This window comes from Equus asinus, chromosome 15 (assembly GCF_041296235.1).
Source record: "Equus asinus isolate D_3611 breed Donkey chromosome 15, EquAss-T2T_v2, whole genome shotgun sequence".
NCBI lineage: Eukaryota > Metazoa > Chordata > Mammalia > Perissodactyla > Equidae > Equus > Equus asinus.
In genome coordinates, this window is record NC_091804.1 from 36,082,840 (window position 1) to 36,097,117 (window position 14,278).

A 14,278-nucleotide genomic window follows, 5' to 3' on the forward strand; every position below is an offset into this window, starting at 1 on the left:
CCCTGGTGGAATTCCCCAATTTCTGCCTAGCAGAACCCACACTTTCTGCCCCCAGGTGGAGCAGGGAGAGGAAGCTGAGTCAAAGAAGGTTTCCAGGGAGGAGAAATGAGGACAGAGCCAGGGCGTGTGGGGAGGGGTCCACGGATGGGGTCTGACCAGGAAGAGAGATCACTAGGTTCAGAAAGAGGCCTTGGGACTGACCACTAGGGGCGTTCAGAGGGAGGGCTCCGGGAGTCCTCCGGCCTCGTCTCCCTCCCACAGTTCTCACAAACTCTGCAGTTTGCAAAATCCAATCCTTCCCCTATGGGCTTGCGGTTTCCTGTGGGTCTGGGGTCCTGCCTGACTCGGCAATGGGGACTGCGGGCAGCGGGGAGAGAAGGGGTGGTGTAAGCCCTATCTTTACCTTCTCATGCTGGGACTGCCCAACATACACACACACACACACACACACACAAACTCACCCCATCCCCTGAGTCAGCACCGGCCTGGCGGGGAGGGGCGGGGTCACTGAATCAGTTAATAGCGCCTCCTTAAAGCCCCTGCAAGGGCAGCTGCAGCCAGACCCTGCTACCCTCACCATGAGCCCCTGGCAGTCCCTAGTCCTGGCGGTCTTGGCGCTGGGCTGCTGCTCTGCTGCCCCTACACGGCATCAGCCCACTGTGGTGGTCTTCCCAGGAGACCTGCTAACTAACCTCACTGACAGGCAGCTGGCAGAGGTAGGCAAACACCCCAGTCTAGAGCTGGGGAGGGCTGGCCAGGTGTCCCAGGGAAGGAATGGGGCCTCAGAGGAGATACTTTGGGGCATGTTGGGGGTAATGAGCATGTCTGGAGAACAGAAGTGTCCAGAATCAGGCCCTGGGGGTCCTGTGGAGTCTCTGGGCAGTGATGGCCAGGAATGGGCTAACGAGGGTTTCTGAGGTGGGCAATGGGAAATGACCAGGGCAATGGAGGATTCTGGAGTGGGCATGGGCTGGGGTGAACACAGCTAAACTCTAGGGGGCCCTGAGGTAGGCATGCCCAAGGGCATCCAGGGATGGGGAAGGAGGAGAGGGTATCTACAGGGAGGAGAGATTCTTGGGTGGGCACAAGCAACGGCATACAGGGGACCAAGTCCCAGTACACTGCCTTGTTGCTAGTCCCTGTTCTCAGCAGGGCAGAGAAAGGGAGTCAGGGCTCTGGCATGTCTCTTCCTCCATCCACAGGAATATCTGTTCCGCTATGGCTACACTGGTGTCGCCGAGATGAGCGAGGGTGATCAGCCCCTGGAGCGGGCGCTGCGGAGACTCCAGAAGCGCCTGGCCCTGCCCGAGACTGGCGAGCTGGACAGCACCACCCTGGAGGCCATGCGTACCCCGCGCTGCGGCGTCCCAGACGTGGGCCAGTTCCAGACCTTTGAGGGCGACCTCAAGTGGCACCACCGCGACATCACGTACTGGTGCGCGGCCGGGCCCTGCTGGGGCGGGCAGAGTAGGGCGCGGAGGCCAGTCCCCGTGCGAGCTGGCAGTGAATGTCCTGTCTTAGACCGATCCCTGGGTTTCACTCAATGTGCAGTCCGGGGCAAGCCGCTGCACTTCTGAGCCTCTGTTTCCCTTTCGGGGGAAATGGGCCCGGCAATCTGAGTCCTCCTGCCAGGGCCCTTGTGAGTGTCCAAAGGCAACAATGAGTCTGCAATTGCTTTATAGATGAAAGCGTGGAGCTCAGGGAGTGTCGTGTATGCTGAAGTCGCTGAGACGTGGGGTGTCGCTGCGGTCCCGGTTCCCGCCTCTCACTTATAACCTCTGTCCTCCTGCTTTCCCCTCCAGGATCCAAAACTACTCGGGAGACTTGCCGCGCGACGTGATCGACGACGCCTTTGCCCGCGCCTTCGCGGTCTGGAGCGAGGTGACGCCGCTCACCTTCACCCGCGTGAACGGCCCGCAAGCCGATATCGTCATCCAGTTTGGCGTTAGGGGTGAGAACGCCTAAGAGAAGGGGAGAAGGTGGGGGCGGGGGGGGGGAAGCCAAGAGGGTCTTGGACAAGGACAGGACTGGGAAGACCACGGAGAGACTAGAGGGGGCACTGGGCCCAGCTTTCTCTTGCCTGTCCCCACAGCCCTGGCCAGCTCGCCCTGTGGCGCCCCCTCCAGCCCGACCCGGCGCAGAGCGGGGACGCAAGGCTGGACAGCCACCCGCGGGCGGGATTTCAGCGCGCAATATCCGCAACTGTACTTGGCTAACGCTCTTCTTCTCCACCTGCTTCTTCAGAGCACGGAGATGGGTATCCCTTCGATGGGAAGGACGGGCTCCTGGCACACGCCTTTCCCCCTGGTCCCGGCATTCAGGGAGACGCCCACTTCGACGACGAAGAGTTGTGGTCTCTGGGCAAGGGCCCCGGTGAGATCCTGAGCCGCCTCGGCCCCCATTCCCTTCTCTTCTCGCATCCCTCGCCAGCCGCCCTGACCGCCAGCCCCCTCCTCTTACAGTGGTTCCAACGCACTTTGGAAACGCAGATGGCGCCCCCTGCCACTTCCCCTTCACCTTCGAGGGCCGCTCCTACTCCTCTTGCACCACGGACGGCCGCTCGGACGACATGCTCTGGTGCAGCACCACGGCCGACTATGACACCGACCGCCGGTTTGGCTTCTGCCCCAGCGAGAGTGAGTGCGGGGTCGTGGCGAGGGGAGTGGGCGCCCACCGCCCTGGAGGGTCCAGAACCCTGGGTTTTAACCTCAGCTCTGCCGCTGGTGCTGTGTGGTCTGTGAATCAGTGTCTTATTCTCTGGGCCCAGTTTCCTCATTTGTGAAATGAGGAGAAGAGGGACAGAGGAGGCAGATGGTCTGTGGTTCTATAAACTGGTGGCACCTCGTGGTAACTGTGTGGGCCTCCCCAGAACTCTACACCCAGGACGGCAATGCCGACGGCAAGCCCTGCGTGTTTCCCTTCACCTTCGAGGGTCGCTCCTACTCCACCTGCACCACCGACGGCCGCTCGGATGGCTACCGCTGGTGCGCCACTACCGCCAACTACGACCAGGACAAGCGTTATGGCTTCTGCCCGACCCGAGGTACCTCTGCCCCGCCTACCAGATTCAGCCTCGCCCTCTAATTCTGCATTGGTCCCTGAAACGTGGCTCCTCCGCCCACCAGTTTGACTCTCCACTCCTCATTGGTCCTGAGGACCACTGTGACTCTGCCCACCATCACCGCAACGCTTCCCCTGATTTCTAAATGCAGCCACTCCATCCACGGTGGCTTGGCCTTTTAGCCACGCCTCCTGCCTCTTCCTTGCTCTTCAGTCCCCAGAGCCCGCCCGCCAGCCCACCCTGGCCTTAGCTGTGCCCCACAACACCCCCTAGGCTTTAGAAATAGCCACCAAGATCCTCTAGCTCCTTATTGGATCCCTCCACTTGGCTCACCCAAAGCCCTGGGTCTCTCCAGTTGACTCCACGGTGAACGGGGGCAACTCCGCCGGGGAGCTGTGCGTCTTCCCCTTCATCTTCCTGGGCAAGGAGTACTCTGCCTGTACCAGAGAGGGCCGCAGTGATGGGCGCCTCTGGTGCGCCACCACCTCGAACTTCGACAGCGACAAGAAGTGGGGCTTCTGCCCCGACCAAGGTGGGCAGGGTTCCGAGGTTCCGGGCCTGGGGGCCTGGGCGAGGCGGTGGTGGTAGGGGAGGTATGGCCGGGGCTGGGAGCTCGGCCCAGGGCTCACGTCTCAGACTCCCTCTTTCCTCCAGGATACAGCCTGTTCCTCGTGGCGGCGCATGAGTTCGGCCACGCACTGGGCCTAGATCACTCATCCGTGCCAGCGGCGCTCATGTACCCCATGTACAGCTTCACCGAGGAGCCCCCGCTGCATGAGGACGATGTGAACGGCATCCAGCATCTCTATGGTGAGGCTGTGGGGCAGGGACGGGGGGAGGAGAGAGAAGGGAGGGACCCCCGCCAGAGCACCAGAGAATAGGGAGCGGGGAAAGGGGACCTCAGCCTCTATCTAGGGGAGCACCCGGGTTCAGTGAGTTCAATCGCTGCCTGGTCAGTGCTTGGAGATGGTGATAAAAAGCCCAGACTCTAGAGTGAGACAGACATGGGTTCAAAAGTCACTCCAGAGGCCAGCCAGGTGGTGTAGTGGTTAAGTTCCCATACTGCGCTCAGCTTCGGTGACCGGGGGTTCTCTGGTTTGGATCCCCATTGTGGACCTGCACACCAAGCCATGCTGTAGCCACATCCCACATACAAAATGGAGGAAAATTGGCACAGATGTTAGCTCAGTGACAATCTTCCTCAAGCAAAAAGAGGAAGATTGGCAACAGATGTTAGCTCAGGGCCAATCTTCCTCACACAAAAAAGGGACCTTCTGTTAAAAAAAAAAGTCTGACTACTTACTGGCTAGGTGACCTCGGATATGTTACTTCACCACCTCAATTTCCCCATCTGTGAAGTGGGGCTTATAACAGCACCTACTTCATAGGGTAGTTAGGAGGTTTAAATGAGTTAGAATAGTGCCTGGCATATAGTAAGCACCATATACGTGTTTGATGTTTTTATTGTTATCTTCACTTGTCGTTATCATTAATATTATTTTCTCATGTAAAAAAAATGGGGATATTGGACCCAGCCCCATGGCTGAATGGTTAAAGTTCTGTGCACTCCAGTTTGGCGGCCTGGGTTCGTGGGTTTGGATCCTGGGTGCAGACCTACGCCACTCACTAGTTATGCTGTGGAGGTGTCCCACTTACAAAATAGAGGAAGACTGGCACAGATGTTAGCTCAGAGCTTATCTTCCTCAGCCAAAAAAAAAAAAAAAGGGGGGGGATGGTAAAGAATCTACTTCATAGGGTTTTTTGGAAGGTTGATGAGTTTGTGGTATTGGAAGGAGGGGCTGGCGGAAGTAGGGAAGGGGAGTGAGTTTACAAAGCTCTTAGCACTCAGTTTGGCACTCAGTTTCAGCGTGCAAAAAACCCTTGTCTCGCCCCAGCCTGGGGGTGCGGGGGGGGGGGGAGTGTTTCCTGCCCCTCTTGTGTGGTAGGGCCCAGCCAGGGCCCGACACAGCCCAGGAACTGGATAAATATGGCGTGATGAAAGGCAAGTGTGTGAAAAGCAGCAGTCTGCCTGTGGTCTGGGAAGTCAGGCTCCAACATCTAAAGTGAGGAGAGCGAGTTCTGGGGGGCTCATTGATGGGTTTGGGGGAGCAGGTATTCCATGGGCCCAGACATATGCAGGAATATGGGGTGTCTCACATGGTCTCTCTTTTTAGGTCCTCGCCCTAAACCTGAACCCCAGCCTCCAACCACCACCACACTGGAACCTCAGACGACAGTCTGTGCCACTGGGCCTCCCACTACTCGCCCTTCAGAGCGCCCCACTGCTGGCCCCACAGGCCCCCCTTCAGCTGGCCCCACGGGTCCCCCCAGTGCTGGCCCTCCCACGAATCCCCCCAGTGCTGGCCCCTCCACAGCCCCAACAGTGCCTTTGGGTCCAGGGGAGGAGGTCTGCAACGTGGACATCTTCGATGCCATCGCGGAGATCGGGAATCATCTCCATTTCTTCAAGGACGGGTGAGGGCACAGGGATGCGGCCGAGGGAGGGGGTTTGGAGAAGGGACTTGCTTGTCTTTCCCGGCACACTGGACTTCGGTTCAAGGTTCAGTGCCCTGCCGTCCCCTTTTCACGTTCCTAGGAGGTACTGGCGACTCTTGGAGGGCAAGGGACGCGGGGTGCAGGGCCCCTTCCTGATCAGGGACACATGGCCTATGCTGCCCCGCAAGCTGGATTCCGCCTTTGAGGAGCCACTCACCAAGAAGATTTTCTTCTTCTCTGGTTAGTTTCCTTCTTTCTCCCTCTCCCGTCTCCACATCCCCCTCCCGCACCCCTATCCTCACCAATCTAGGAGCACCAAGAGACGGAAGACAATCCATGGAGCATCTTGTGCGGATTAGAAAAAGGCGCCCCCTCCTGGCGGATGCCATTTAGCGGGGGCTGAAGTTCAGGTCCCCTCCTCGCCGCACCCTCGCACCATCCTCCTCCCCAGCGGCTCTGCTCCTTGGGCACAGACTGCGGGCGCACCGGGCTCGGAAAGGCCTCGCTGGGTTCTCCTTCTGGACATTCAAGGAGAATGTGTGACTCCTCCCTGCCCCCAGACCCACGTGACCGTTCTCCTTTTCAGGGCGCCAAGTGTGGGTGTACACAGGCAAGTCGGCGCTAGGCCCGAGGCGTCTGGACAAGCTGGGCCTGGGAGCGGAGGTGGCCCAAATCACGGGGGCGCTCCCGCGCGGCGGCGGTAAGGTGCTGCTGTTCAGCAGGCAGCGCTTCTGGAGGTGAGAGTCGCGGCGGCCGCCGGCAGGGGGAGCCCGGGCGCCGTCCCCCGCCAGCCGGCTCAGCGCCTCCCTCCTCCCGCCCCGCCGGCAGGTTCGACGTGAAGACGCAGACCGTGGATCCCCGGAGTGTCAGCCCGGTGGACCAGATGTTCCCCGGCGTGCCCTTGGACATGCACGACGTCTTCCAGTACCGAGGTGAGGGCTGCATTCGGGGGTCAAGGGCGGGTCCCTCTCCGAGACACGTCCCCTGCTAGGCTCCCCTGCCTTAGTGATTGGTCAAATTCTGAACAAGAAAGAAAAAGCCCCCGGAGATTGAGGCAAATGCCCCAGCACAAAGTTCCCTATACAGTCAGGGACTTTCCCCAGCTCATGCAGGGACACAGGGGCACAACCAGACTCGGGCCCAGATTTCCTGCCGTCCCAGCTGGAAGCTCTTTCCCCTACAGAACAGGACACGTGGTTTGCATGGAGGGTCATTATTTTATTAGACAATATTTATTAAGTGCCTGTAATGTGCCAGGCACTGTGCTGCCACTGGAGATACGATGATAAATAAGACAATTCGTAGCTGTGTGTCTTTGGTCGAGTCACTGCTACTCTCGGAGTCTCACTTTCCCCATCTGTGAAATGGGGCTGACAGCTGGAGTTATACTTGCTTTCTCTTTCTTACCGCTCACAGCCAATCAGCTGACAAGTTCTGGTGACTCTACCGCTAAAACAGTCCCTTTTCACCGTCTCCTTTGCAACACCCTAGTCCGAGCCATACTGGCTGTCCAATGCGTTTAATATATTCTCACTGAATAAAGGTGTTAGGAGTGGAGGGGAGCGGTCTTGCAGGTGACTCCAGACCCATTCCAGGGTCTAAGAAACCAACATGATCTGCTGTAACCCCTCTCCCCCCCCCCCTTCTCTTTGCTCCGCTCCACCCACACCGGCCTTCTGGCTGCTCTTTCAACACAGCAAGGTCACTCCTAGCTTGGGGCCTTTGTGCCAGTTGTTCCCACTGCCTGGGAGGTTTTTCCCCCAGATTGTCACCAGCTGCCTCCCTCTCATCCTTCAGGTCTCAGCACTAAGGCCACCTTTTCAGAGAGCCCTTCTCTGACCCTCATTATCTGTTCACTTACTTGCCTTTATTTCTCTCATAGCTTTTTACAATGTCATTTACAACCAATCTCATTTATTTACACTTTTTCTTGTTAATCGTCTCTCCTACCCCATCAGAGTGTAAGCACTGGGAGAACTGACTGAGAGCCAGCCTGCATTTTTCTCTGCTGTGTCCCCAGTGCCTGTCACAGCGCCTGGTGTGATGAACTTTGCTGAATGAATGACTGGACTTGTTGCATGAATGAATGACCGTTGAATGAATTGTTCTGACACCTACTGTGTGCCAGGCTCTGTGCCAGTGCTTTGGACATTGAGGTCTGTGTCCTCCAGCATCTCTTTGGGGGAGACAGAGGTGTCATGGGAAAACGTTGCAAAGATCTAGAAAGGGCAGGAAGGATGACTGTAAAGATTTTGCCATTTCTTTATGTGTATGTGGGAGGGTTGGATCACCCCTCTTGTACCTGCCTCTCCCTTGCAGAGAAAGCTTACTTCTGCCAGGACCGCTTCTACTGGCGCGTGAGTTCCCGGAATGAGGTGAACCAGGTGGACCAAGTGGGCTACGTGAGCTTCGACCTTCTGCAGTGCCCTGAGGACTAGGGCTCCCCATCCTGCCTCAGCACTGCTGTGTGGGTCCCCATGGGGGCCATCGAGATGGAGAAGGAGCCAGTTTGCCGGTTTCAAACTGGTGGGTCTGTTCTGGAGGACAGGGAGGAGGGGAGGTGGGCTGAGCCCTCTCTTCCCACCTTCCTTTTTTGTTGGAATGTTTTTAATAAATCTGAATTCTCTAACCTTGAGGAGCAGAGTTCTTTATGTATGTATGCATGCAGGCAGGCATGTATGTATTATGTATGTGACCGACAGAATGCTTACTGAGTAGCAGGCAGTGTTCGAAGCACTTTATAAACACTAACATTCAAGTCTTCCTATTAGGAAAGTATAATGTGATTATTCCTATTTTACAGCTGAGGAAATGGCCAGCCTGTTAGTCATTCATGAAACATTTATTGAGCCCCTACACAGAGCCAGGCCCTGTGTGCACACGGGGGATAGAGAGATCAATTGGACCATGTTTCTGTTCTCAAGGACCTCTCAGTGGTCCTCAAACTTTAGGGTGCATATGAGCATCCTCAGAACTCCCATAGAATGTAGACTCCAGGCTCTGCCCCCAGAGAGTCCAACTCAGTTACAAGGGTGATTGTCCCCACCAAGATGACATCTGAATTCGAACCGAATCTAGAAGGATGAGCAAGAGTTTCTTTCTGTGCAATAGGACTGTCTTCTTAGTGGGTAATTTATTAAGAACCATTAAGCCTAAAGATGTGCCTACTCTAACTCTCACACAGGTGCGTACAAAACAACACATACAAGGCTGTTGATTGCAACATTGTTCATACAGTGAGAAAATGGCAATAACCTAAGTGCCCAGGGGTAAAGTGGTGGGTAAATAAAACACAGATTATATACACAATGATAGCAGCTACCCCTAGTACAGCACTGACTATATGCCAGGCACTGTTCCATGTGCTTTCTGTGTATTAACACAGCTAATCCTTAAAACAACAACCCTATGGGACAGGTAATACTCTTACCTTATAGGCACTATTACTATTGGCATCACCCTCTCCCTGTTTTGCAGATGAGATAACTGAGGCAGAGAATTGCACAGCTCACCTGAGTCTCATAGCTGGTGAGGTATAACGGTGGAATTTGAATGTGTGCTCTTGAGGCAAATGCTGGGAGATGAGAAAAAGCAGCTGGTGTTTCGGGAATCACAAAGGGCTCAGAACTTTAGTGTGTGAGTTCTAGGTTTTAGCAAGTGGATGAGAGGGGAGCAGAGAGGATTCTGGAATTGTTGAGATAGGAATGGTGGTCTGGATTAAATGAGAGAAAGCCTGAATGCCAGGCTGCGGAGAATGGCTTTGACCTCACAAGATAGCAGAGCGACTTGACGGAAGGGTTGGGGCAGGTGAGCGGAGGTGATGAGCTTGATCAGGTTTGATCATCTGGACTTAGGGCCCAAGTGGGAGTTGAAGGAGGGGTTCAGAGAACTTCCTCTGGACGGAGCCCTCTCTCCTAACTCATCCATTTCTCGCTCAGGAATGACCCACTCCCACTGGCATACAAACATTCCTTAATATGGCTTGTTTACAATCCTTCTGCACCCCCGACTCTCTCTAGATACTGCTCCATTTCTCTACCCCCCTACTCCCATCAGTAAAATTTCCCAAAAGTATGGTCTCTACTCATTGTCTCCACTTCCTCAATTTCCATTCTCTCCTCAACCATTTCCAGCCTGGCTCCCACCCCACTGCCCACTAAAATCACTCTCTTCAAAGCACCTATGATCTTCCTGTAGCCAGATGCAACGAGTACTCCTCTGTGCTCATTCCACATATCTCTCAGCTCGTTTGACACAGTTGATTGGGCCCTTCTTCCTGAAATGGTTCTTCACCTGGGCTCTGGGGCACCCCTTACTCCTGGTTCTCCTCCCACTTCAGTGGCTGGAGCTTTCTCTTTCCAACCTCTAAATGATAGCGTGCCTGTGCTCATCCTTGGACTTCTCTGTGTACACTCATTCCCTGCAATCTCTTCTAGCCTCATAGCCTTAAGTGGCATCTCTCTGCTAAAGACTCTGAAATTTACATCCCCAGCCTTAACCTCTCCCCTCTGCTCCAGACTCGCATGTTCAACTGCCGACTCCACGGGATCCTTAGGTGACTAATAGGCATCTCAATTGAATAGTTCCAACTGAGCTCTTGGGTCCACATTCCAAACATGCTTCTCCATCAGTTGTCACCACCTTAATAAGAGACAACCTCATCTACCCTCAATCAAGCTTAAAACCTGGTCAGTCCTAAAATCTAGGAATCCATTAAACTTCTTAGTCTGGTACAGAGTTTCTCAATCTGGGCACCGTTGACATTTTGGGCCAGATAATTCTTTGTTGTGGGGGACCATCCCATACATTGTAGGGAGTTTGGTGTCTTCCTCCAGGAGGTGGCGGGATCCAGGGACAGATGCCAGACGCATTCAGGGTCAGTCCTCCTCCCCCTACCACAGGCCCCAACGTGGCCGGGGTGGGGTTGGGGGGGCGGGGAATGGTTTGAATGCAGGGAGGTTATGGTGAACTTGTGGCTCATGGCCAGGCAGTCTTGGTGCAAGCCTAGATGGTGCAAGTGGCCTCTACCCACTAGATGCCAGTACCACCCTCCCTCCAATTGTGACAACGAAAAATCTCTCTGAGCAGGGACAGCAGAACGGGCACTAGGACCCTGCGCGGCGCCGCGTCCGACGGGGGCGGCGGGAGGGGGAATCCGCTCGTTCTGGCTCCTGGAGCCCGGCTGCGGCCACTTGTGTGATCTGGGCTCGGACCGCGGCCGCCCGGCCCCTTTCCGCATCATGAGCCGCAGGTTCACTGTCACCTCGCTGCCCCCTGCGGGGCCCGCCGGGACCCATGACCGAGAGTTTCACAGGCATTCAGCGGCCGATCTCCGCCAACTCTCGGGGGAAGACGCCAAAGGTAGAGGCCGCAAGGGGCGGGGCCTGCCAGAGTGGGGCGGGGCTATAGAAGGGGCGGGGCCACGGTGGGCGGGTATTCTGTTGGAAGGGGAGGGACCAGGACGGGGTGGGGGTCCCAGCCGAGCGCCAGATTGGCGAGAGGAGCTGAGACCTAGTGGGACAGGGGAGGAGCAGGGCTGGGAAATTGTGAAGGGAGGGGCCAGATTCGAGGTGGGCGGGGCCACAAGGGAAGAGGGTGGGGCCAGAGGTGAAGGGGCGGATCTTGTGATGGGGGAGTTAGGGTCAAGGGGATTGCTGGGCCGGAGGGCACTAAAGGAGCGGGGTCATCTCGGGTAGGGGGCGGGACCAGAGGGGAGAAGGTGGAACCAGGGAAAGGGGAGGGCCGTGTAATTAAGGGGTGGGTCTAGAGCCAATGGGAGGAAGCAGGACTGGCTCGGTTTGGGAGCAGAAAATGGAGGGACCAGAGAGAAAGGGGTTGGGCCAGGAGAATAGGGGTGGGGTCGAGGGCGGGAGGAAGAACAAGCCCTGGTCGCTGAGGCAGGTGCTGGGTCGGCTTAGCTTGTCATTGGCGCCTGGCAGATCCTCTACCTTCCTGGAGGCGTCGTGGACAGCGCCCGGTGATCCCGGGAAGGAGATGGGAGAAAAACAAGTTAGTTTAGATCCCGGGCAGCTAGATCCTGGGAGCACTAAGTTCTCTGAACTAACCCTTGGGTCCAGTCCTGACCTTCGGGAACCCACTTAGCTCCCTCTGCTCCAAGCTCCAGAAGGGTTGGATGGAGCCAGCTCAGGTGGCAATGGGGGCGGATTCCCGGAGGGCTCAGTGCAGTGGTCTTGTATTGGAAGTTATACTCTGGGTACAGAAGAGAGAGGAGGGGAAGGATCCTTTTAGCCTTCTGTGAAGAATTAGCACCCTGGATGCACACACAGTCTCCTCCACAGGGGACACTTGTCAGGGGTCCCTTCCCTGGCTCTGTGCCCCTCAGATCTGGATGAAACGTGGCGAATCCTCTTGGAGTGGCCCCAGTGCAGGGAGGAGGAAGAGCCTCCCCGGGCCGCCAGGGGTCGCTGCTGAGCCGCAGGTGAGCTCACCCTGACCCCAGCAAAACTAAGCACCAAGAACCCTAGATGGACCTTTTAAGGGTTTATTTGACAAGCCCCCTCATTGTATACATGACCAAACTGAGGCCTAGATTTACACAGGGCTCCAGCCCGATGAACCAACTGCCTCCTGGACTCGAATTTCTTGGGTTCCTTCCACACTTCCTCTTTCCCATAGTCTGTCTGCTCCTTTTCTCATTTTCATGAATGTCTTACCATCTTTACAGATTGGAAAGTCAGAACTCCAGGACCCATTCCCAAAGCCTCCTTTTCTCTTCCCACCAGATCTAATTGGTCCTCACGTCTTGGCTACTCCACCTCCAAAACTTATCCTGAATCTGGCCACATCTCTCCTCCTGTCACAATCACCCAGATCCAAACCTCCATCATCTCTCACGTCGCCACGACCACAGCCTCCTCATTGGTCTGCCTGCCTCCAATCCAGTCCCTGACTGCCCTCCACCCAAGCCCCCTATCGCTTGTAGGATAAAGGCCAAACTCTTTAGTCTGTCATTCAAACTCTTTCTTCATTTGCTCCTGGTATATCTGTCAGTGTTCATCTCCCCACCTCCATTAGCCGGGAAAACTCCTACTCACTCTGTAAGTTATAGCTCATTTAACCTCTTCTGAAAACCTTTTTCGCTTTCCCTTGCTCCCAGGCAGAGGCAGTCATTCCTCTTCTGCCCACCCACTGCACCATTAAAGCACATGTCCCAATGGTTGGAAGTTATTTACTTGTGCATCTCCTGCATCTCAAGGGCAGGGACCATATCCTTTTATCTTTGTGTTCCGAGTTCCAAGCCCACAGCCTGACACTGAGTAGGTGCCTAATGCTCATCAGATTAGAGGGGGAGTGACTGTAGGCTCCTGCTCTCCTATGCCTGCCTTCTCTTCTACCATTCCCCATCCTCTGGCCTGAGAACAAGATGGCCCTCTCTCTCATCCCAAGGTGATTGCTCGGTCTTCTTGTTCACATTTCCAAGCTACTGCATGTTGAAGTAAAATACGGCTCTAGTTTTGGATGTGCAGGTGTGTATGAAAACTGGATGTGAATCTGGAATGCTGTGTGCTTGTGGCAGAGGCAGTATGTGTGTGTCTTGAGGGAGGAGTATCCCATGCCAGCTCTGATGACCTGTGGGGTGGTCAGTGAGTCAGTGCTTGTGTGTGTCACTGTATGTCATTGTGTTGATGGGCATATTGATGTGTGTGTTTCTGTGTCTATTGGGGAGGGGGGGGTACCTGTGTGCTGACTTTATTGGAAGTTCCATCTTGAGAATGATTTGGGTGACTTTTAACCTCTTAGGCCCTGAGACAGCCTCCAGCACCTCCTCCTTAGTAGGTCATTGCATGGGTAAGTGGACAAGGGCTCCCTAGGGAAACCCAATGTCTGGGTTCAGACTAACAAGAGTTGGGATGTGTCCCCATGGAGTGAGAGGGAGTCAGCTTATGCCACAGGAATGGAGCAAGACCACAATATAGCCCATCCATACTCTAATTCAGGCTCTGTGGTGTGGCCTTGAGCACATTGCTTCCCCTCTCTGGGCCTCAATTGTCCTATCTGTATTATAAAGGAGTTAAGCAGGAAACTATCTGAGGGTCTTTCTAGCCATAAAAATGCTAAGATTCTTTGATGATCTAGTAGAGTGAAGTTCTCTGCTTCCCCCATACCCAAACCTCATGTTTCAGTCTCTCTATCTGTAAATTTGGAATAATGACACTGAGTTATTGGTATAACTACTGGATCTAGAGATCTTCTACTTGTGCAAGAAGTTCTCCAGTCACCCCCTCCTCAAGCCAGGACTCAGAAACTCATTGCCCAATACCTCAGCCCAAGGTGAGCCCTGGGAATCTCCATGGCAACAAACTGGTTATGAACAGGGCTGCCGTTGCCATGGTGATGGGCTGCTCTCTCTCTCTCTCTCTCTCTCTCTCTCTCTCTCTCTCATCCTCCTCATCTCCCCTCCCCTCTTCTCAATGAACCAGAGCGATCTGTGGGTACCAGCTCTCCAGGTGGGGTAGGGGTGGGGGGTGGGTGCAGTCAGAAGGGGGTCCAAATGGAGAAAGAAGGAAGATGGGCTGAATCTGTAGGGGAATGGGGAGCTGTTGGGGTGCCATTGCCATGGTGACGGGGCTGCAGCCTGTTAATTAAGCCCCTGGTTACCACGGAGACGATGGTGGTTGACGTGCTCTGCGGCGAGCCCTGTGTGTGTGGGGTAGGCTGTGCTCTGGAGTCATCAATTCACTGTGAGGGTTTTGGGGCTGG

The 14,278-nt window shown here is 55.3% G+C and overlaps 2 protein-coding genes across 3 annotated transcripts in view; both read left to right on the plus strand.

Moving 5' to 3' along the window:
* The first annotated feature begins 511 nt into the window (after nucleotides 1-511).
* On the plus strand, nucleotides 512-8,186 carry MMP9 (matrix metallopeptidase 9). The gene is made up of 13 exons (XM_014859909.3): nucleotides 512-716; nucleotides 1,203-1,435; nucleotides 1,803-1,951; nucleotides 2,245-2,373; nucleotides 2,463-2,636; nucleotides 2,870-3,043; nucleotides 3,417-3,593; nucleotides 3,716-3,871; nucleotides 5,236-5,536; nucleotides 5,658-5,797; nucleotides 6,144-6,294; nucleotides 6,386-6,489; nucleotides 7,877-8,186. Exons 1-13 carry the CDS (start codon nucleotides 579-581, stop codon nucleotides 7,993-7,995), a joined length of 2,145 nt encoding a protein of 714 aa, XP_014715395.1. The 5' UTR covers nucleotides 512-578; the 3' UTR covers nucleotides 7,996-8,186.
* A 2,529-nt stretch (nucleotides 8,187-10,715) lies between these two features.
* Nucleotides 10,716-14,278, plus strand: part of SLC12A5 (solute carrier family 12 member 5) — a 36,551-nt gene continuing 32,988 nt past the window's right edge. For both annotated transcript variants that reach the window (XM_044748487.2, XM_044748488.2), the window contains exon 1: nucleotides 10,716-10,918. In XM_044748487.2, the coding sequence (XP_044604422.1) occupies nucleotides 10,798-10,918 (121 nt within the window). In that variant the 5' untranslated portion in view covers nucleotides 10,716-10,797. The remainder of the gene's footprint in view (nucleotides 10,919-14,278) is intronic.